This window comes from Heptranchias perlo, chromosome 2 (assembly GCF_035084215.1).
Source record: "Heptranchias perlo isolate sHepPer1 chromosome 2, sHepPer1.hap1, whole genome shotgun sequence".
NCBI classification, from domain to species: domain Eukaryota; kingdom Metazoa; phylum Chordata; class Chondrichthyes; order Hexanchiformes; family Hexanchidae; genus Heptranchias; species Heptranchias perlo.
This window is the reverse complement of record NC_090326.1, coordinates 99,586,248-99,610,852: the sequence shown is the minus strand read 5'-3', so window position 1 is coordinate 99,610,852 and position 24,605 is coordinate 99,586,248. Positions and strand designations below refer to the sequence as shown.

The following is a 24,605-nucleotide window of genomic DNA, read 5'->3' as shown; positions in this document are numbered from 1 at the left end:
ATAAACGGTACGCCCCAGAAATGAATGAGATCTGTGCTATCTCAATCGATGGATTGGCCCAGTGTTGCTAATTTTAGCAGCAGCTTGCGTCAATGCCGTGCGTCAGCGGGGCGCTCTCACGCGCACGAGTTCCAGACCGCCCTTCTCTCCGCGCCCGGCTTGCCGCGCTCCCATTGGTCTATAATTGCGGAGCGAGGAACCGAGGGGTGTGGTTATGACTAAGGCGCGGAGGGAAGGTGTTCCATCGTGAATGGCGCGCGGCGATTGGGCGCCTGCAGGCGATGACGTGCTGACGCGGGGTTCATAAATGATAATAAAGGAGCGCGAGGGGAGTGGAGTGCTGTGTTCTTCAGCCTGTCACCGGCTCGTTATCTTTCACATTACTGTCTGTGCGCGCATCAGCGCGGGGCGCGCGAGTCAAGGGGCCGGACAAGAGAATCTCAGAAGACCAATTTCAACACACACAATAAAAGGCAAGGGGACAGCTGACGTGACGTGCCACGACGTGACGTGAGCGGCCCGGAGGCGTCACAATTGACGTTCACTGCATTCCAGCCGCTCTTATGGAGATACCGGCTTTCCTCCTATAGGCGAGCAGCTTTTGCAAACCCCCACCCCCTCCTTAAACATAAATGACGTTCACAAAGTGAGGAATTGTACTGTTATCTGTCTGCACATAAACAAAGGCACATTGCAATCGGAGGAGAGGCTACCAAAAAAAAAAGAAAAGCGGCAAGGAAAGAGTTTCACACACTTTTCTCTTTTGATGAACTCGCGTAAAGAAGAAGGATCCGGATCTGCACTACAACTAAATCATTTGCTGGGAGTGATATTTTAAAGACAAATTTCTGTGTGTGATATCCATGATTAGGACTGGACGCCTACACGCAACTTGGAAGGCTATTTGATTATATGTAAAGACGGAACCGTCACAGCAATCAAGTACGTATCAATCAGTTACTCACTGGACATCATAAAAGTTACAATGGGTATGCTATGGAACAAGTGAATACAATTCAATGAGCTTTAGCGATTTTTTTTTGTTAACGCTGATTGGAACATACTTCGGAACTTGTGCTTTGATGCCTGTCCCTTGTATCTTCAGAATTTATGGGTTAATCAGCCGCTTTGGGTTGTGTGACAATCGCAGATCAGCGGGTATTAAGGTATTTCTGGTAGTTGTCATGGTAATATAATGCTGCAGGCTGGGTGTTTGCTATGATGTGATGAATAGATACGATTTGTCTTGCACTTGTCTGTGTGTATAATTAGCTATGTTCCAGTGAAAGTGTATAGTTATTTAGTGTCTATTTGACTCCACCGCGATCGCATTCTGAAGAGGGTATAGTACTGGTTTGTTTATAAAGTTGAAATGTAGCTCTTTGGAACAGAATTAGTGTTGATTATCATTCTGCACGTCGGTTCGGGATACGGTCATCAGATATTCGGAGTTTCAGTTAAGAAATAACCATGCCTAATTGTGGACTCTGTTGATCCAACACGTGTGATTGCCTAAGGTACTGGCGCAAGTCTTGGCTTCAAATGTTTTTGCAATTTTTTTGCTAATAGTTTCACTTTCGGAAGCGGGTCTGTTTAACTTTTACTTTTTGTTGAGTAATATTCTGCAGCAGTAAGTGCAGCACGTTCTTGTATGTACATGTGTATGTGTATGTACAAGGGGGTATTTAAATTGGAATTTTTAATAGAATCGCTTTGAAATATATTCTTATTGACGAAAGTAGCAAGTGCAAATGTAAAAAAAAAGGCCAAATGCTGGCAAGTCAATAGTCCAAGTCCCAAACTGCCAGTGGGTAGAATATAAACTTCATTTTCCTGAAGCGGTGCCGAGCGGTGGCATGACACGGGCGAGTTTGTGAATTTGGTAAAAGTTTCTAATCAGGGTCACAAGTAGAATTCCAAGGGTGATATCAACTGGAATGTTTGTAATCAAAATCTCTTATTACCAAGTCAATATAACACCATACTAACTAAATCTTTTATTGTGGCATTTAACCGCTTGTGGTGATTTTGGCACGTTCCTGCGAAATGTTATTGTTCTTACTAAATTGTTATTCACAGCATTGAATCTGTGGGTAATAAGGTATCAGGTATTTGGAGTCTTTAATAATTGGTGCGGAGTTTGCCTGGGCAATGTTTTCTGTAACTAGGTATGACCCTGAATTGTGTAGGTGATACAAACATGTGCCTTTATCTATGAAATCCCAATGCTCCAAGTGCATATTATGCCGATCCTATTTGTTTTCATTTCAGTCATTTAACACATTTAATTTTTCATAATTCTCTTTAATTACCCTACACTGCCGCGGGCGACGTATGTGCCCGTTGCATTCTGACTTCCAGTGGAGTTTGTAGTTTTCTTCTTTAAAAAAAAACGCGATTGATAAAAGAGTAGTTTTTTCTCTAATAATTTACACCAAAGGAAGATTTTCCCTCAGTTAATGTTATGGCCGGCTAGTATATGGGAGATAGGGCTGCTGGTAATAAGGCGGATGTTTAAAGAGACATTGGCTGTTCTCTAGGTAACCAGCTGATTTAGAGCATTCATCCTGAGGGGAAATAATGTGCAAAGGAGTCAACCGGGGGAGCTGAACAACTGATTGTTAAATATAGCCTTGCAAGAAAAGGTTTTCTTATTAATTAAAACGGGATTCCACATAATGCAGATCAAACCACTAAGATAATTTCTAGAAGTTAAGGAAAAGGGTAATCGGAAAAATGTTTTCCTTTAGTGTAAGATATAAAAGAGTAAAAGGCGACAACGGTATAACCCAGGACTCGGCATCTCCTCTGCCGATTTACAGACTGGATCCGCCCGCAGCGGGATTCTAATGAGTGAAGCCGCGCGGGTGAGAAGTGGATGTGACCATTTCTTTCCGATGGCAGGGACAGGACTTGTATGAAAACACCTTCGCGGGGCTTCATACCTGACCCAGCCTCAGAGTAAAGCTCGGATGTCGCTCTCTGATTATGTAGAATTATATTTTCCAAGAAAACTGCACGTCTCATAAGAGGTGGAAAAGAGTCCAGATTAAAAGGCCTAAATACAATTACTTCAACCACCTCTCCAGTGGATTTATCACGAATAGATCATATCATGGTTTATAATTGTCATGATAAAGGGGTCAGATTATCATGATTTTCGCAATTTCTGTCACTAAACCCAGCCTTAAAACCATTGTAGAATGTAAGGTCACATTGTTTGGCTAAACATGTTCAGTAAAGATCTGTTCTGTAGACGCCTGTGAAGTGGAATTGTTGCTGTTATAATGCTGTTAAACATACCGTAAAGGATACAGGCATCTCTGGCGGTTTAATGTAACTTTGGAAAGTTTTGACGAGTGGACGTCGGATTAAATGGATTGGGAGGGGGCGCTGCAGCTCTACTGATGGAGATCAATTCCTTGCCATGAATGGGGCAAACGGTAGCAAAAATTCAGTGATAACGCTTTTAATAATGCTGCAGGCGTTTTGTGAATGTTTTAATCCCGTGGTTTATTAGAATGCTAGATGATCTGCAGCCATGTGGGAAAGTCATGCTTTCCATACCGTGACATCACAGGGAGAGTGTGTGCAGTAAACGTAAGACTGGCACGTAAGCTGTCAGACTCCGAGAGACAAGGAGCCACTCTGACATCCGACTTCTCTATGGAGTGGCTTAGCGAAGGCAGGAAGCACAAGAGTCGCTCAGATTTTCTAACTTTTCCAAACCATCGCCCTCTGACTCGGTCCGAGCCGAGGGGCAGCAACCAGCGGTGAGCCGCTTCATCTTCGTGTCTACGCTGGAACATCAACCGGGAGTAGAAGAGCTCTATAGTTTGAACTGAGTTTCCATTCAGTTAAGTTTACTGTATACTGAACCGATATCCACACATTGTTGTCCAGGACTGGTATCTTAAATCGCTGCGATTTGAGGTAAATTCTGACGAGGCAGTAATTCTCATTATGGATTTTTTTAAAGTTACATTTTTGTGGTCAGCAACGATTGTAACAACGTTATGCCTCTGTGTTTTCGTCGTTCCTTTGAAATTGTACAATCTGTCGTAAGCGATTATAAATTTTTACCATCATGTGATGTCTTAGGTGTCTGATTTTCATTTTTGAATGATCTGGACAAAAGGAAGCTATGCGCTTCATTTGTGACCCCCACTCTGGTGTTAATTATTCTCTCTCTCTCTCTCTAGATATTGGTTCGGAAGAGCTTTCCCCGCCGAGCCGGAGCTCCGAGTCAGTACAGCGAACAGCCGAGAGCGGCCAGCCCACAGACGACACATCCACAGCGGCCGAGCCCCTGGCAGCCCACCGAGTCAACATTCAGCGAGCCAAATACCTCCCTCCCTCAGCACACACAGGTACACACTCCCGCACACACTGGAGGCTACATGGTTGTATGTAAACAACAGAATACACCCACAAGTGTATCATACCCGTGAAGGTTCGTTGCAAAATCAGGAGATTCTCTATGTGTGCCTTCTGTTGGGGGGAGGGTGGCGATGGTGCTTCAGTGTCACTGGGCAGATGTTGGCGGGGAAAGTTATTTTTCTTTTCGCTCTTGTCGCTTCGTTATTTTTTAGCTTTTTTCATTCTGTTATCGATCCATTGTGTTTTCTTCTCTTAGTTCCGCTTTAATTCTCTATTTGTACTTTTGCTGTCTGAGGATCATCTGGATGTGTGGTTACCTCGTGTGCAGATCACAGGAATAGGTAGCAAATCTTTAGATACTCCATCCTTAATTTAGTAGAGTGTTGGCTATGGGTCTATACATACCAAAACCCGCTTATACCCAGGGGTCTATACATACCAAAACCCGCTTATACCCAGGGGTCTATACATACCAAAACCCGCTTATATCCAGGGGTCTATACATACCAAAACCCGCTTATACCCAGGGGTCTATACATACCAAAACCCGCTTATATCCAGGGGTCTATACATACCAAAACCCGCTTATACCCAGGGGTCTATACATACCAAAACCCGCTTATACCCAGGGGTCTATACATACCAAAACCCGCTTATATCCAGGGGTCTATACATACCAAAACGCGTTTATATCCAGGGGTCTATACATACCAAAACTCGTTTATATCCAGGGGTCTATACATACCAAAACCCGCTCATATCCAGGGGTCTATACATACAAAAACCCGCTTATATCCAGGGGTCTATACATACCAAAACCCGCTCATATCCAGGGGTCTATACATACCAAAACTCGTTTATATCCAGGGGTCTATACATATAGAAACCCGCTTATATCCAGGGGTCTATACATACCAAAACCCGCTTATACCCAGGGGTCTATACATACCAAAACCCGCTTATATCCAGGGGTCTATACATACCAAAACCCGCTTATATCCAGGGGTCTATACATACCAAAACCCGCTTATACCCAGGGGTCTATACATACCAAAACCCGCTTATATCCAGGGGTCTATACATACCAAAACCCGCTTATACCCAGGGGTCTATACATACAAAAACCCGCTTATACCCAGGGGTCTATACATACCAAAACCCGCTTATATCCAGGGGTCTATACATACAAAACCCGCTTATACCCAGGGGTCTATACATATAGAAACCCGCTTATACCCAGGGGGCTATACGTACAAAAACCCGCTTATACACAGGGGTCTGTATTTATAGAAACCTGCCTATATCCAGGGGTCTGTATATATAGAAGCCTGCATATATCCAGGGGTCTGTATATTCAGAAAACTGCATATACATAGAGGACTATATAATAAAAACCTACGTGTTCCACTAGGCTCTATACATACAGAAACCTGCATATACACAGCGGTTTATACATATATTAAACTTACATAAATGCAGGGGTCTGTACCCGGACAAATTTGAGTATACACACAAACTGCATAAATATACAGAAAAATGCACATAGGATGCCTGAGTTCTCTCTTCCTGAATCAATTTATCTACTGATATGTTAGCAAACCCACTCCCTCTTTCTCAGTGGATCTCTGTTACGTGTAATACTATAATATTTTTTAAAATCTATCCATTCTCAGCCAGTACCGATGGTTGCTGGATACACTGGGCTTTATTTATTGTTGAGGACTAGAACTTGATCTCATTAATTGCCCAGTCCCAATGCACCATTTTCTATTGCCCATTTTTTCACAATCCTTGGATTCTATATTTTATTAACTGTAACTGGCTCCTTTCTCGCAGCTTCCTTGATCGCTTCGAACAAACTCTTGATCTATGACACAGCGCTTATTCTATCTCTCTGCTTAGTCACACCGCGTAATATCTGTGTTGTTGATAGGAGGCAGGATCCGACTGCCTTTCTGACTTCAAATCTCCGCTCCCGGAGACCGGCTCTACAGGTTACAGCTCGTCATCGAACTGAGATGCTATTAAGTGACCTGGTACTTAGTAGCTGCTATGCAGAAAACAATATAATATTTTAAAAGAATAATGTTTATACCGTACAGAGTGGCCAGTCCGACCCCCCCCCCCCCCCCCACATCTCCCAACCCTAGACACACGCAAGGATAATAATAGGAATCTTTACATTGTTTTTGATGCTGATTTTTCTTGGAACAAAAAATATCCAATGGTCACCATCTATCACTCCGTTGATACAAGCAGGTACACAATAACATACAGGAAGCACACATACAATGTTATGCACCAGAGTACTATAAGTGCACATGACAGTGTTACAAATACAATTGTCCGCGGACTTACTTGTAAGTAAGCACTGTCACACAGTGACGCTGTGGGTAAAGGCATGAATCTCCAATCTGTACTATGGATACTCAGTAACTTGCGAACTAAGTGAGACGGTGCAGATTCTAATATAGAGGAATCGTAGCCTCTTTTAAATGCCACCTACATAGACGGTTTATCCATATAGGTAAAAAGTGCCAGTGAGATGCAGTTATTTCTGTAGGATGGTAATGAACCAGGAAACAGAAAGATGGCCAGTTATAAATAGAAATCTAGACTTTGAGCAATTGCAGTTAGTGAGTTCTCTTACGTAATAGCGGTTTCTTTCCTCAGCAGTTTGAATGCATGCCGTGCTATGAGGTAATAGCAAATCAGTGTATTTCTTAGTGCTGCTACCTGTAGTAATTTCAATATTTTTGTTTCTTCTTAGACATGCCCTGTGTGCAAGCCCAATACAGCTCTTCGCCACAAGGTGCCAGTTTTGCAGCTCAGAGTTACGCTTATGGTGGGGATTACAGCTCTGACTTGGCGCACACTGAATCCCCCTATATGAAGTTTGGCATGGACCTGGGCAGCACTGAAATTACAGCCACCACCTCCCTACCCAGTTTCAGCACCTTCATGGAGGCGGGCTATTCGGGCAGCTATGAGTTCAAACCATCGTGCGTGTATCAAATGCACTCTTCTTCCTCACAGAGACCCCTCATTAAACTGGAAGATGCCCCCCATCACAGCTACCAGCCATCGATCCAGCATCAAACAGAGGACATCATACCATCGACCTCCATTTATTTCAAGCAGTCTCCTCCATCAACCCCCACCACGCCTCAGTTCACAACTCCACAGACATCCATGTGGGATGAGCCTCACACGTTGTCCCCAGTTACCCAGACTTGCATGGCCACAGGTCATCTCTTGGATGCCTCTATGAAGACTGCCCCGCCGAGATTTCCGCTGTTTGCCTTCAAGCAGACTCCGCCACACACTCCAGCCTCCAGCAGTCACATGTGTTATGAATCCACCTTGAACATGCCCATGGGAGCCGAGAGTGCTTCTGCACAGTCTGTGATGGACACTCGTCAGTATCCCCTGCATTTGGTCAAGGGGTCGGGCTTGGGCTTCCACCCAATGCCTCTCAGCCAGAGCCCTCAGGGCCTGCCGTCTCCCCCGAACCGGGGCTCTTCCTCTGGGGAGGGGATGTGTGCTGTGTGCGGGGACAATGCAGCCTGTCAGCACTATGGGGTGAGGACCTGCGAGGGATGCAAAGGTTTTTTTAAGGTACGGTGCACCTTAATTTTATTTAAGACATTCCTACATTATGCATTAGAGGAAACTAGTTTTGTGTGGGTATTCAAACCGGCAAATAGTACATTGTAAAATCAAAAACATCTTGTATGCAAAATATTCAAATGAATAATGCATTATCTTCAATATTCAACATAACTTTCTGAATGCATGAAATTTTAAATAAATTGAACTCATTTATTTAATTTGATCAGCGATTAAAGTAAGCCGAATTGCATGGGGACATACCTGATGTGGAACGTATTTAGAAGGAATGCATTAGAAAGAGCAATGAGATATTAGTACAACCTGCAACTACCCGAATCCCAAAGCAGCAACACGTTAAGAATGCACAGGTCGAAATGAAATGCTTGAAAAAACAAGAAAACCTTTAATAAACAACACTTCAGCGGACAGATTGGCGGACAGGATTTGAAACAAGCCACTTCTCTGGTTTCATCTAGATGGCAGTTATACACTGCAATAATTTATTGGCGATAATTTCAAACCATTAGTACAAAGAGCAAAATTTTCACCGGAAATACTTTATGAATTTTATCAAAGTGATAGAGACAGAACTGGGACTGAGAAAGTTTCAGTATCTTGCGCAGCGAGTTGTTATGATCTGGAATGCACTCCCTGAAAGAGTGGTGGAAGCAGATTCAATAATTTTCAAAAGGAAATTGGATAAATACTTGAAAAACATTGCAGGGAAAGAGCAGAGGAGTGGGACTAATTGGATAGCTCTTTCAAAGAGCCGGCACAGGCACGATGGGCTGAATGGCCTCTTTCAGTGCTATATCATTCTATGAGTCTATGATCTTAAGATCTGGAAAGAACACTTTGTCATCACAAACGGAATTACCAAGAGGTTTATTTTAAAAACACCAATCTAATTGAAATTGAAATGAGAATACTAGAAAATAACAAGCACTAACAAATTTTAAAATATTGTAGAGGTCCTGTGTTTTATTGTAGAATCTTATATCGCCTGCTGCATTATACCTCCGATACCGCCTGTACATTGAATAGCATTAAAAAAAATATATATCTGATTATTGATAAATGCAGTTACCGCAGGCAGAGTTTAGAAATAAAAATTATTTGTCTGATGCAATGTGAGACGCACGGAACAGGTGCAATTTCAAAATAAAACAATTCACTATTGGCAATCAGATTGGCTGGAATAATATTTTATATTTGGTGCAGAAGGCGAGCCTCGCTTGCAAACGTGCTCAGGTGAGGAACAGATGTTCTACCTTTCCTCTGACACTGATAGATTGAAAAATACTACAAAACGTTTCATTGTCACTAGTAATTAATTAGCTTTAATAAGTCATTTTAACTGCACTATTTGAAGGGCGTTTTCTAAAGGCGGGCAATCTATAATTATAATAATAGTCTGGGTTCCTTTTGCTTTGTAAACGTAAGGATTTAACAAACTTTTCCAATCTGGTTAGGGACCCCGTGTAAACGAGCATACGAGGGGGTTCCCTATTTCCGTTTGTGAAGAATAAACCATGTTCCACTCTCTGCCAAGAAGCACGTTTGACTTCTATACAGTTAGCAATAGTTTAGCTATTTTTTTATATCAAGATGTATAGTGTTTAATTAAACTCTAATTCTGAATGTGATTTAAATTGTACCGATCAGTCTTGATTAGCGAAATCCAAGCTATGATTTTTATTTTTTAAAGCAGTGTTGGTTCAAGAAACGCTGCCCCATATCATTTCAAATTTCTTTTAATAAGGTCAGTAATCACCGCGCGAATAAGCCAAGTGGAAAACGATCCCCGAAGGTATATTAAAAGGGAGGGATATTATCCCCAACGGTCTAATGTGATGACCCGGTAATTTCAGAAATAATTTTATCATTTAAAGCTGCCTGTCTCTTGAGAGTTTCTCCGGCTCGAATCTGGCTGATTCTCATTGTCAGGAGCTAACACCAGTAAAATTGTTTTTCCTGCAGGCTAACGTGTTAGGAAATTAATTTTATCTAATTATCCGAGTGGCGTTGGCGCATTTCATATTGTAATTAGAGTGTGCTTTGTCAGCTCCTAATTTTTTCAGGAGAAGGAAACATCCTGTAATAATATTTGTTCTTTGCAGAGGACGGTGCAGAAGAATGCAAAATACGTTTGTCTGGCGAACAAAAACTGTCCTGTGGATAAGAGGCGGCGCAATCGATGCCAATACTGCAGGTTCCAGAAATGTCTCAGCGTGGGCATGGTTAAAGAAGGTGAGAGCTGGCAGTTGTCTTGGTGCAACAGCAGCATCCCGTTTTAAGGAAATGGTAAAGATTAGACCCAGCTTTTAACACCTGACAATGTAATGTGTAATTGGCGATTATTTTGGTTTGGGGCCCGACTGGGTGTAATTATGACCGTGATCATTTAGAATAAGAGCAGCAGTAATGCCAATGTAAACTCTTTAACTAATGCAATGACCAGACACTCCAAATTCGGTCGGCTTTGTGCATTTCCTGTTTATAGTTTTTTTTTCACAATCTTCAAAAGCATGCTGTAAATACTTAGTAGGCTAGTGGGGTAATAGACTCTTCTGGATGAACCGAACAGGAAACCAAACAACAAAAAGCAAAGCCACAATACACTCTGATAGTGTAATACCAATCGAGGTGTGGCTTTAACGTTTTCTCAAATTATAAATACCGAGATCTGGAAAGTTGTTATTTTACACAATACAGTGTTGCAAACACCATTTTAACACTCGTATCAAGCAATCTGTAAATTGATTAAAAATATACTGTGACCAAGAAGTTTGAAGGTATTAATTTTATTTTATCCTAGCACCTTCTTTAGGGACTGTGATTGTATATGGAAAGTTTTTTTGACTTTTTCTCTCTCTCTCTCTCTGGCTGTCTCTCCCTCTCTGCAGTGGTCCGTACAGATAGTTTAAAAGGGAGAAGGGGTCGTCTGCCCTCCAAACCAAAGAGCCCTCTCCAGGAGCCATCCCCACCCTCACCCCCAATCAGTTTGATGAATGCTCTTGTGCGGGCACTTGTAGACTCCACTCCCAGCAGCCACAATTACTCCCAGGTAAGCAAAAGTGCACATAGATGTAAACACAGTAAAAGATGAAGGTAGCACCAGCATCAACAATAGCTGTTACCATGAAATGATGTAATCTCTAAGCTGATTACTATATCACACCTTTTTTATTTTGTGATATTAAGCACTAAGTTGATGAACATGCTTTAATACTTTAAATTGTTTATAATTCCAGGACATATTCTTCAAATGTTATTTTTCTATAATCTTTCTGTGCAAAATCTGAAAAAAATTTCACCATTTTTTGATCTAGATTACTGTATTGTGTTACACAGCCTTGAATCAAAAACAACCAATTGAAGGAATATGTGTCAAGGAACTAATCAATGTTTAGGGGCCAATTGGTAAACATTATGTTACTTGATAACATTGTATATTCTGCCTTTAATTAGAAAGTAGCAGTTCTGTAATATGTCCAATGGAGCAACAAACCTAAGCGGTCATCCCAAGATTTCCTATTTTACAATTTCAGAGCTGTGTAAATACACTGGAACCTCATTCTAAATTCTGCAAAAATGAAGCTTGTGTTACAACAAACATTTTTTCTAATCAACAGAAGCTCCATCATAGTTAGTAAGGAAGCTCGGATATCTGTTAGATGATCTTCTGATCAGAATTATTTTACTGATCCTCACAGGTTTTGTAACAGTGAGATTTCCTGCAAACACATCTAAGGCTGCCATCATTTCTGTTCTTTTCTAGTGGGAAGTCATGACTTTTTCCTTATTTTGATGTTTTCAAAGTTTCTTACAGCTGTTATTCTTACAAAACACGTTATTTGCTCAGCAGTCCATTGTTATATTATTATGTATTTTTTAAAAACTGAAGCCAAAATGATTTGTCTGTTTTAATATTTTAAGAAAATTGTTATCTTACCTGTGTAGTAAGAACATTGTTCCAGTATTTTAAATTTACAACAGACAAATTTTATTTTTAGGTCAACAATGCAACTTGCCATTAATACAGCAGTAAACCAGGTTTTAGCCATTTTTTTAACATTGGAATTTTTTTTGATTCAAAAATGCAAACTCAGAAAATCAGTTCAGTGCACTTCTTACTTGGTTTGATGATATACAACATTGACCTCGTAGCAAAAATTTCTGTAAAACCACAATTATTTTATTGTTTTATTGGTATTCATTCTTCATAACATCCTTTGGTCAAAAGAATAACTTTTGTTGAAAGCAATAGTTATTGAATTATTTACTTTTGTTTGAATAATATTAATATCTTTTAAATTGGCACAGTACAGAGGAATGTCTAAGATGCATTTGATCATGTTTCAATTAGTTTGTGATTTAAAATGCATGTTAAGCAATGTAGGTAGACCTTTTCCTAGTATTTCTATTTATCTATATTTGACAACCGTAAGTAATTCTCACTTATGCCTGGAGATTGTGGTTTTGAATGAGGAAGACTGCTGAATATTACTAGCAATTGAAAGCTTTTTCCACTGCTTTATTCATAAAGTACAATTTGGCATGATGTCAATTGTGAAGTTTGCGACCTGCTAAACATAACTAACTTTTAAGCTCCTAATGTGTCCTAAAATTGAAGCTTAATGAAATTGAAAAAAATCTCTCTGAGGATCAATACAGGAAAGACCCAAGCAATTTCTTTCATTAACAAGATACAAAGTATTTAGCACAAATCTTTTTAGAGTCAATAACAGCTCCTTTCAGAAACCCTCTGAATTTCTTTATTTTCTCCTGCTATTGTGTGTTTTAGGAATTGAAATTTGTGCAAGTGACCTTCACTGACATGTTGCTGTTTTTCCCTGCAGTTCTGTGCTACTGAACAGCCCACAGCTGGAACTGATGCTGAGTATGTGCATCAGTTCTATGGCCTCCTTGCCACCTCTATGGAAATCACTCAGAGCTGGGCCGAAAAAATACCAGGATTTAGTGATCTCCCTAAGGAAGATCAGACTTTACTCATCGAATCTGCTTTCCTTGAACTCTTTGTACTGAGACTCTCCCACAGGTAAACTTGTTGGTTTCCAAAATAACCCTTTGCCAAATTCAAAGTCCTTACACAGGCCTCATACCTTACTCTTTAAGAAGTATATTAACCTCTAGAAATTAGTATTTTGAAGAGGCGTTGCACATTGTCAAGCTGGAAAATCCTGTTTGGAAACAATACCCTATTTGTAGATGCAATGATAGCATGAGCTTCACAGCACTCCCCTTCTGTAACTACTCTTCCTGTAAAATGCAAAGCATTGCTATTTTAAAAAATGTAGGCTGTAAACAATTACATGTAACTTTGAAAGGAATTGGATTTGATTTTTGTTGGGGGGGGGGGGAGTAGAATCCAGAAAATGTTGATTTTAAAGGTATATATTTTTGAAATGCCAGAAGTAAAACCAGATATTGTCTTATTAAATAGGGAGCAGCAGGGTGTGCTTTAATCATTGGTAGAAAATAACCCTATGCAGAGTAATTACACAAAGAAAAAGGCTAAATGGGATGCTATCAGTGAATCAGAATTGAAAACAAAATTCTATACTTCCAGACACAAGATAGAAAATGTTGGAACTGCGCAGCATGTCATTCAGCATCTAGAAGAGAAATAATGATAGGCCAGGAATTTCCTCAGCGTTGCTCCTGCTTCGCCGTGTTACTTTGCCGGAATTGTAGTGGTAACTCCATTTATATATGTAAATAGGGTTTCCGCCACACTTCTAATGAAGTTATGGAAATCCCCGGCCATAATTAACATTTCCAGTGTGACCTTTCATCAGAATTTCAGAAACATTCAACTTTCAAACTCTTTTAGATGCTGACCGACTTTGTGCATTACCAATATTGTCTGTCATTATTTCAAATTGCCGGTATTCACAAATTTTCTTTATCTACCCTTTCAATATATAATGTGTAACAGATGTTAAGGTTGATGTTAGTTATACAGTTACTGTTTGTTTTATACTTTTGCTGCTTGCTCTAATGAACATCAGCTTGAGATGACTCCAGGTAGCAGACAAAATGTGCATGTCATTGAATGATAGGCAAAGTGAGCATTGCTGGATGATTGTAAAGTAAATGTGTTACCAAATAATTGACTAAGCAAGCGTGTTTGGAATGTAACCAAACCATACAAGATTCATTGTGTCATATTTTCTAACATATAACTTATTTAAACCTATAGCGTAGATATACATTTAAAACAAACCAGACAGTGACTGAATCAGCGGGCAAGTGCAGCAGTGCACCCTAACAACACTGCTATTCTCTAGAATTAAAATCTAGGCCATCTTCTGTAAAGCTCACTCGCTATCACTCTGCACCATGTACACTGCCATAGATACAATGAATGTAATATATATCAATGTATTGTAGCCAAAGAATAATAGCAATAAAACTTCTCATGGAGGAGTATGAATTTATACATTTAGAACTTTTGTAGAATGTGAAACGCTGCTGATTGTATGTTACAGTTCATTAACTGTAATTTTAACAATTATTTACAGATCTGCTCCAGCAGAGGATAAGTTTGTATTTTGTAATGGACTTGTCTTGCATCGACTTCAGTGCCTTCGTGGATTTGGTGAATGGCTCGACACAATCAAGGAATTTTCTTCAAATTTACAAAGCCTTAACTTTGATGTCTCAGCTTTTGCATGTCTAGCAGCTCTAGTTATGATCACAGGTAGGAATTGTTTATGTATTTTTTTCCAGAATCTTGCAGTGGTTTACACACCAGTGGAGTAGTCACACGCTTTGTAGGACTGATTTATGCTTAGTACGTTTCTATCCTGTGGTCCTATGCTAGATTTTTTTTAAATTACAGTCACTTTTGGCTCATTTTGTCTCTGCTGGCAGTATTGTTTTAGTTTTAATGGTGAATACAATTGCAAACTATTTTGCTGGCTTGATGATTGCATATTGTAGGGATCTGCTTGGGGCCCTGTTGAATATGCATTAGCAGATTGTGGTTTTGTTTTCTTGTTTTAAACAAATCAATTCAGATGTCCAGCTGTTCAGTCACATAGGTACAGGGGATCTCTTCAAGCATTTGTTTTGTCAGGTAGTGGCACATGTGATAATGATTTACTGTCTCTGTACAGATCTGCTTCTTATTGCACTCATATGTTTCAAAAGTTTTAGCTTGCTTCAGATTATTTAGTTGTCTTTGTAAACATGATTAAACAGGAGAAATAACCATTGGGATATTTTGGGTTAACGCTTAGATCACATATGGATTCCATAAGGAATTCCAGATTGAATGTTTGATACTGACCGCTGCATTGTAGACTGAATGCTCATCTCCAATTGCTGAATAAATAATGGTATCCAGTTTAGCATTGATAGGCGACCCAGAAATACATTTTGGATCCGTGAACCCTTTAAGCAATATTTTTATATTTAGGTTCTTTCTTAAGTTTCTCTTTTTGATCATTCTACTTTGCCTCGTTTCGCCTGTGGAAACATAATTGAACAAGTCAAATAGCTCCCTACGACTGCCAAACCCAAAACTGCCCCATGCACAGCTGATAGAAGGCACGATAGCTATGGGCCCAGATTGATTTATTCAGTTTTCCTTTTGAGGTGAAGTCCCCTTCCTGGCAAGTTGTCCTGATTAGGTCTCAGCCCAGTTCCTGACAAATGCCAGCACAAGCCGAACTTCAGTCCCACCAACACAATACCTTTTAAAGTGGTAATATTGCACCATTTTAAATACAAGGTGCTCTTAGATGCCATACATTACGTTAACCAGGCAGCTCTCTGTGCTTACTAATCTGTAAAAAAAAATGTTGAAATTGATATTCTAAGAAGACTTGGGTAAAGTTCAAATGAGTTTCATCATGACATTACATAGGACATGATTGCTTAACAATAAAAGTATCACTCTACATACCAAAGAGACAATACCAAAGAGACAATTTGTATTGTTGCCTAGGACTTCTCAATCGAGTAGTTGAAAACCAGTTCCATTGCCCTGTTCTCTCCCCATGGCCGTGTGTCTTTCTCTGCTTCAAATAATTATCCAATTTTCCCTTAAAAGATGCAATGGTCTATGCCTCACCAGGCACACCACCCAGTACTCAAACTATGGCCTAACCAATGTTTTGTATAAATTAATCATTATTTATTTATTCTGGTACCCTATGCTCCTATTTATAAAACACAACATTCTATTGACCTTGATATGACTTCATCTACCTGCATTCTCCCTTTCAAGGAATTGTGCATATGAGCCCCTAGGTCCCTCTGTTCATCCATACCCTTCAGCAACTTTCCATTAATTGTATATTTCCGTTCCTTGGTTTTTCTCCCAAAATGTATTAATTCACACTTATCTACATTAAATTGGATCTGCCACCTATCTCCATTCTGCTAACTTCCTCCTGAAGTCCTTTACAGTCCTTCTTATTTTTTGCCAAACCTTCTACTTTTGTATCGTCAGCAAATTTCAAGATTGTTTTCCATATGCCCAAATCCAAATCATATATGTAGAACAAAAGTGGACCCAGCACTGCCACCTGGGGTACACCATTTCCAACCCTTCTCCAGCCTGACAAACACCCATTTACCCTAACTCTTTGTTTCTTGCTTGTTAACCAACTTTCTATCCATGTTGCTATATTTCCTCAGACACATATGGCTGAATTTTTCTAACAAACCTCCTGTAGGACACCTTGTACAACACCTTTGAAAATCCATATACATTATATCCACTGAATTATCCAATCAGTCACTTTTTCAAAAAAAGTTATTAAATTTGTCAGACACAACTTGCCTTTAACAAATTCTGTGCTGGCTGTCTTTATTTAATCCATGCATTTCCAAATATTTACTAACTCTATCTCAAATTATGGATTCTAAGAGTTTGCACCCACAACAGAAGTTAAATTAACTGGTCCATAGTTACCTGGTTCATCCTCCTCTTCCTTCTTGAACAATGGTCTTTCCTTGGCTACTCTCAAGTCCCATGACACAATTTTCATATTTAAGGAAGATTGAAAAATTATGGCCAGAGCCTCTGTTATCTCTGCTCCACCTTTTCTCAACAGCTTAGGGTGTAAGCCATCAGTATCCACCTTGAGTGCTCCTAATTTATTCAGAATTCCTTTTCTACCATTTCTATCAATTGTTCTGACTCCCCCTGTAGTGAAACTATGTTCTGAATTCCACCATCATTTGTAAAAACCAATGCAAAACATTTATTTAATATTTTTGCCATACTTTCATCGTCCGCAATTAGACTTCCTTTTTTGTCTCTGAGTAGTTCTACTCTTCTTTTTTTATATGATTTATGTATTATCTGTTAGTCTTTTTCATATTACCTTTTAGCCCTTCTAATCTTCCTTGTCACCTCCCAACTACAATTTCCAAAATCCTCATGATTAATTTTAGCATTTAGTTTTAATATTATCATATTCCTCCCTTTTAAGTTTCAATACTAAAATTAATTATGAGGATTTTGTGTCTGCCTATAATTATTTTGTGTACATTTAGTTGATTTGAAATTATCCAAAATCATAGAAGTGTTCATGACCCAGAGCTCAGCTTAAAAAAAAATTCTTTGGAAGTCAGTGAGAGGACAAAAAATTTGATTATTCTGTTTTAATAAAGGATAGCTTGCTTTTTATTTCAGCAAAACCCTAGTTCATGCAATCAATATTAAGTTTTTTTAACATCATTTTAGATTTAACATAATTTTCTAAAGATTGAGTTTTTTTAATTGTATCCAACACTTTAAAATTTTTAGATTTCAAGCTTGTAGATTTTTAATTGTATCCAACACTTTAAAATTTTTAGATTTCAAGCTTTTAGATTTTTAGCTTGTAGATTTCAAATAAAAATCGTTGGACTATAACTTGGTGTTGTAAAATTGTTTACAATTTAAAATTTTAGTTCAAGCTGTTGTAATTTAGTACTTTTTAAATTGTTTACTTGTGGATTTCCTATTGCATTGCTCACTGCAAATCATGCATATAGTCTTTCATTTACCTATCTCTGTCGTTTTCGTGTTTCTCTGTCTTGTCCTCTGGTTCTCTGTCTTTCAGTTCAGCTTCTCTCTGTCTCCTCTTCTCCTGGTCTTTTCTGGCATGTGTGTCACCTTCTGCCTATTTTTCTTTCCGCTTTCCTTTCGGGTGTGAGGTGATGGGTGGTATGACGAGGATGGGTGCTGCTGAAGGAAACGGGCTATATTATCCAGTGGTACTGGAAGGCAGTATGGAGGGTGGAGCCCCAAGCCTGCTTCCCAAGCTCAATATTCTTTGCTTTCCCCCTGGAGCTTTCTATCCTCCCCTTGTTCCGTCCTCCTTCATTCGCCATTGCTCCTGTGTTGCCTACTCTCCACTCTGCTCATCCATTACATCCCTATCTCTTTCCACCACCACCCCCCCCCCCCCCCCCACCATTGCTTCTGCCTCCTAAAAGCATCCCTGTCAGCCCTCCAACACCTTCTTCTGCCCCCTAACATCCTAAGCTACCAGAAGCTTTAAAACAGAAACTAATTTTTATATTTGTAACTCTGATCAACTAGGACAGGAATGGCATAATTACCTTTATGATCCCCCTGTGTATAAAAGGAAAGCAAGATGGCGAAAAATGGGAGAATGAATTTGGAAATCTGCTCCACAGTGGCATCTAGTGACCAGACCATGCAATTACAGCATGACAGTTGACATAGCAATATTGAATTAGAAATGTTGACATAATTTACTATGGGAAAAGTGGAGACAAAAATGGGACCAAAAATCATGATTACATAGAATTACATAAAATGTACAGCACATGAAAGAGGCCATTTGGCTCAACAGGTCCATATTGGTGTTTATGCTCCACAAGAGCCTCCTCCCTACTTCATCTAACTCTATCAGCATATCCTTCTATTCCTTTCTCCCTCATGTGTTTATCTAGCTTCCCCTTAAATGCATCTATGCGACTCGCTTCAACTACTCCTTGTGGTAGCGAGTTCCACATTCTAATCAGTCTCTGGGTAAAGAAGTTTCTCCTGAATTCCCTATTAGATTTATTAGTGACTATCTTATATTTATGGCCCCTAGTTCTAGTCTCCCCCATAAGTGGAAACAACTTCTCTACATCTATCCTATCAAACACTTTCATAATCTTAAAGACCTCTGTCAGGTCACCCATCAGTCTTCTCTTTTCTAGAGAAAAGAGGCCCAGCATGCTCAATCTTTCTTGATAGGTATAACCTCTCAGTTCTAGTAAATCTTTTTTGCACCTTCTCCAGTGCCTCTATATTCTTTTTATAATATGGAAACCAGAACTGTTCACAGTACTGCAGAAGTAAAGTTGTGGACATGAATTGCAGGATTTTTAATATAATATATTGATATTTTTTAATGAATTTTTGTGCTCATTGAGATTGGGAAGCAAACAACTTTACACCCTGGATACCCAGCATTGGTATCAGATATTCCTCGATCCAATGTAACAGAGGCCCCATTCAGAATGGAGCTCCTTATTTCTGCCCTGACCGTGTGCCTTGGTCTCAGTTTCAGAAAAGCACCCTTACGGAGCACCTTTGCGAAGCAGGCTCGAGGGGCCGATTGGCCTACTCCTGCTCCTATTTGTTATGTACTGTACCCATTTCTTTTTCCCAGACTAATCATTTTTATGGGTTTTTTGAGTGAGACTGGCCAAACACAACACCCTTACAGCTGCCAATGAGAGGAAACTTTCATCCTGTGAGCTTGAATTGGAATTTAAAACAGGGTTCCGAGATAAAATGACAATGTGCTAACCCATTGCATCAGTAAAATTTTATAATTAGGCTGTCCATGTTTGAAAAGTGCATTGATGGGACAGTAAACAGCAACAAAATGCAGCTTTTGTATATCTAATATCAGAGAAAATGATTTAATATTTTAAGAGTAGTTTGTTAATATTGCCTGTCATATCTCCACAGATCGCCATGGGTTAAAAGAACCAAAGAAAGTGGAAGAGTTGCAAACCCGGATCATCAGCTGCCTGAAGGAACACGTGTCATTCAGTGGTCCTGGGGAAAACAAAGGACAGCCATTGTCTAAGGTACTAGGTGTCATACCTCAGTTGCGTTCTCTTTGTACACAGGGGCTCCAGCGCATCTTCTACCTAAAACTAGAGGACCTGGTGCCGCCGCCAGCCATCATCGACAAGCTGTTTCTGGACACACTGCCTTTCTGAGACATTTTACCTCTTTCTTCTTGGCAATTGCACACTTCAGTAGCCAAGTGGATTGTGACAAAAACAACAGCCGGTGCTCTGGCCTCTGTCCCCTAGAAAGCAGCACTAACTGCCCACGTCCAAGGACTTTTCATGGCGCTTTATTCTGCAGGATCCTATACCTAAAAAATACTGTCTGCTTGCTGCTTTTGGGAATGCTAACGTGGCACCTTGGGAACGAAACCTGTCATGGTAGAAATGATTATCTGACTTTTTTTCAGTCTGTAACATGTCGTCCCAAAGTTCTTGGGTAATTGATAGGAAACTTTTTTAAAATGTCAACGACAAAGTTGTTACAAAGGTAGTACGCTTTTTATTGTGATTGATGCCTTTAGTATAGCTCCTGATGTGTCATATGTACAGCAAGTGGTGGTGCAAGGAGGCACCTCTGATGAAAAATTCTGTTTTTAGAATGCAGCGGTAAAAGGCAGTTGGCTCACACGTTCAAGTGCAATTTTTTTGAAAGTGCTACACCTTCAAGATTTTTTTTTGTTGGTTTTGTTTTTTCAAACTCTAATTTATTGTAATACTAAAATAATTTGATGAAATACAAGGAATTGTTGGCACTAACTTTACTGACAAAGTTACCTGAACTTGAATTATAATATTTGTACTGATATATGTACAAATGACGCGAGGACACTTTGTGAACCAGAAGAGCACTTACACGTTGCTTAGAAAAAGAAATATATGGGGGAAAAAAACACATCTTAATTTTTAAAAAACTTTTGTGAAGTGTTTTAAGGATGATCACATAGAGTTTGGACATAAGGATTTTGAAATACAGCAAAGGCAAGATCTTCTGAGTCAGAATTGGTTGATCCACCAGACTGTTTTACAAACCCAGCAAGTCTTACTGAATAGGTGTAAGAATGTAGGTGCTAGAAGGAATGCAGTCAGCTGCATTAAACATTCCGTGTTTGTAAAAGTTTTTTGTATGATGTTTATACTGTTGATGCCATATACTAATACAAAAATACTTTTGTTGCATAATGTCTTTATTTGTATAAAGATTATATGCATGTTATTGTAATGGCTTTGCCTGTATTTATTGCGACAATTGCCAGTTGCTCAGAGTAACTCTGCAGGCTGAATTCAGGAACCCTAGCTGTTAAAGGGGCAGTGCCTTGCTTTTGACAACAGAGTGTATTCACAAACCATCTCTGTGCTCCTTTAGCATCCAACAGTGTTTTATCGTGTTAACCTGTGTGTTTTCAAATGTTCAGTACATTGTACATAGACAGAAATGTAAATTAAAATATTAAATTGAATATCATTTTATCAGAACATACTTGGCTTTGGAGGATTCTCTTTGAAATTCATCTTGTGCACACAATTTATATTATATGCAATTCTAACTGGTACTTTTGCACCTATTTCTTGAGTTTTGTTGGAATAAAAACTAAAATATAAAAGTGAGTTAAGTCAATGGGATATTAATTTCTTTTTATATCTTATTTTGCCCTCTTTTTACCTATTGTTTCCCCATCTTAAGTCTGGCCGGAGCGTGCCCTTTCTCCTGGTTGAGACAATGGGCTTGAGACCTGCTACTAGGCCTTCACCAGGGCTGCTCAATAATCAGCTGCAAGAGGTTATACGAAAGTAGCCCAAGGTGACATGTAGGATTTATGAGAGGAGCCAGCTTTCTTTCCCTGATGGCACGACTGATGGTGGAAATGTGCCTTGCACGGAATTGTGGGCATGAACCTTTGTTCCCAAAGTCTTAACATAAATACAAACTGACAGCAAACGATGGGGCAGCATTCCACAAATTTTAATATCGTGTTGTCATGATAGTCTGCTAAAGTGACATAATGATTTTATATATCGAAATATGAAAATGATTCTGATACTAAGAAATGTATTCCTTTGAGTCATATTAATCTTCAATATTGCTGTTGAGCTTTTGCACAGCTAAATGGTTATGTAAAATTCAAACTTTTCTACATTAGATCAGATCTATTCTTTTACTATTCAATGTAGTATAGTCTGCTACATATTGAGAAAGAGAATATCAGTTAAAAGTCCTACTATGTTCCTTGATCACGACAAAAAGAATGTGCCAGAAATCGCTCGTGAAATAACAGAGAGCTCAACAGCGTTCTCCGTAGTTAGTGGTAAAATGGATGAGCAAGTTCCAGCGTTCGCAGATGTGCAGTGAAACATGGAAATCCGGGTCTTGCTCCTACTGGTTCGCTGTTGATATGACAGCTTCAAGCTAAAGGTATATCACATGCTGCAATCAGAGAAATCATTGAAAAAGTGCAAACTTGCTGATCTGCCCAGCTGGAAAGTAACTATGCCACAAAACAGGTACGCTTAAAAATACAGATCCAAACTAAGTTTTAACAGCATGGTAAGTCTTAATTGTCAAACAACTAAAAATTAACTTTTAAAATTGTGTAGTCTCATTACTCCTTATTTTAAAAGTTTTTGGTGATTAAAAAAAAATCTTTAAAAATTAAAAATGTTTTTTTTACTTTTCCTTTCTGTCTCTTTTATTTAATTCAATTATTTCTTACCTACTCTTTTTTCGCTGTCTATAACTGTTTTTACATTGATTTTAATGTTGTACCTTTCACTTCCTGGTTTAACAATTCAAGCCTGCAGAGATAGTAAACGCAGCTTGTCAAAAATGCTGTAATCTGATTGGTGGAGGGAAGCGATCACTCCTCTCGCTACTCCCAGGGTCCTAGCTTCGCCTGAACTGACGCTGGGCTCTTCGCTTCCTATTCGAGGAAGTGGCAAAGAAAAGACCGCGGTAAGTTAGTGGGTTAGTATAGATCTATGGAGCAGTGTTGGTTCACCACTCTGAGCAATTTCTGCCTCAATATTTCGCCTGCTTTAGATCCTTTCCTGTAATAATATCAACCTGAACATTACAGTGTAATTGTGAAATATTTTCTTATTAAGGATTATCTGACCAGTGTTTTCTCACTTTGTTTTTTATGTCTTATTCATTTATAACACTTTCATTAAACAATAGATATTTAGGTGTATTGTACACACCAACACTCACAATGATATGGTACATACCAGCATATGAAATATTAATAACAATTATTTTAGTTTTGAATGTTTTACTTTCTGTTTTAACTTTGTGTTCCATAGGTCATGTGTTGAAATAATTGATATTTTTCATTGCAAATTTTCCACAAAGTCAATGTTATTTTCCTTTGACATTCCCACAATAACATTTGTATGTTTTATATAAAACAGTTGTCTACACTCTTTTTGACATTATTCATATTATTCATATGTGATGGAAAACATATGAATAAATGCAGTTTGTCTGCCCTGTTACAAAAACACAGGCTATCTAGCTCACTGGGCTCAATTTTGAAATGGGGGGGGGCGGGGGGAAGATGCGCGTGGCAAACTCGAATAAACAAACCTTACCGTTTCTGACCCGATCGCATCGTAATTGATGGTGATTAAGTACTCTCCGGGTTTCGCGCCCGGCAGCCAGCCTGATTGACAGGCTGGCTGCCGTCAGGAGCTGCAACGTGGGGGGAGGGGCAAGAAGGAGAGAGAGCGAGACGTCATCCGGCGCTGGACTGGAAGATTGGGGGGGAGAGGGGGTGAAGAAGGGAGGTCGGGGGGATGTTGGGGGGTGAAGAGGGGAGATCGGAGAGGGAGACATTGGACATCAGAGCAGGGTGGAAAGGTAGGTTGATTTTGTGTTTTAACTTCATGCAATGGTTTTTTATGTAATTTATTTTGTTTCGTTTTTGCCTGATCCGGCCCTTCACGCTTGATTCCACCAGGCGTGAATCAGAAGCGATGGGAAAGCTGCCCAGGAAAGTTAAAAATCGTTCTAATTACATAATCTGTCACAGGTAAAGTGCCTTAAGTACCTCAATGAGGTACATTTGGCTCTTTAAAGCCGGCGGGATGATAATTAATTGCCGGTGGGACTTCCGGATTTGGGTTGCCCGCGCGCACACAGGTGCGTCTGTGGGGAACTCAGACGTCGGCAAGTTGGAGCTGGGCTCTGAACCCGAGCAGGATTTCCTCGATTTTTCAGAGCCCCCCCCATTTCGTTCCCAACGCACCCGCATTTTCCCGGGATAATCGAGCCCACTTACTCAGTTTTCTCTGTGAGCCTTGCATCTGCCCTGTGGTATCTTATCCGCAAATGATTCTTGTTTAATGATTGAAATTTTGCCCCAAAGCAAGCTTCATACAAAAACCTGATGTCTGAACAGGGACAATGTTGTATCCATTTTCAAGCAAGTAGAACAGACACACAAAAAATATCGGTCTGTGTAATATCTTACATAGGCTATTGTTGATCTTGTAGTGTTAGTTCCAAAGGATATTACCAATGTTTAAAAATTATTAAATATATACCA

The 24,605-nt window shown here is 39.5% G+C and overlaps 1 protein-coding gene across 3 annotated transcripts; it reads left to right on the top strand.

Annotated features, from left to right (window-relative positions):
- The first annotated feature begins 340 nt into the window (after window positions 1-340).
- nr4a3 (nuclear receptor subfamily 4, group A, member 3) lies at window positions 341-21,537 on the top strand. 3 transcript variants are annotated; one of them, XM_068004983.1, is made up of 8 exons: window positions 341-942; window positions 4,203-4,370; window positions 7,151-7,998; window positions 10,113-10,242; window positions 10,899-11,059; window positions 12,855-13,054; window positions 14,541-14,719; window positions 19,955-21,537. In XM_068004983.1, the coding sequence occupies exons 3-8, from the start codon at window positions 7,153-7,155 to the stop codon at window positions 20,209-20,211; spliced, it is 1,773 nt and encodes a 590-aa protein (XP_067861084.1). In that variant the 5' UTR covers window positions 341-942; window positions 4,203-4,370; window positions 7,151-7,152; the 3' UTR covers window positions 20,212-21,537. The 3 variants fall into 3 exon arrangements, with proteins under 3 accessions (XP_067861084.1, XP_067861094.1, XP_067861102.1); XM_068004993.1 differs by lacking the exon at window positions 341-942 and adding an exon at window positions 2,759-3,933; XM_068005001.1 differs by lacking the exons at window positions 341-942; window positions 4,203-4,370 and adding an exon at window positions 4,377-4,453.
- The last annotated feature ends 3,068 nt before the right edge of the window (window positions 21,538-24,605 follow it).

Coding starts and splice junctions, on each gene's coding strand:
- nr4a3 (XM_068004983.1), top strand. CDS start 7,153: ATGCCCTGTGTGCAAGCCCAATACAGCTCTTCGCCACAAGGTGCCAGT. Junction 11,060..12,854: donor GCAGCCACAATTACTCCCAG/GTAAGCAAAAGT, acceptor TTTTCCCTGCAG/TTCTGTGCTACTGAACAGCC. Junction 14,720..19,954: donor AGCTCTAGTTATGATCACAG/GTAGGAATTGTT, acceptor ATATCTCCACAG/ATCGCCATGGGTTAAAAGAA.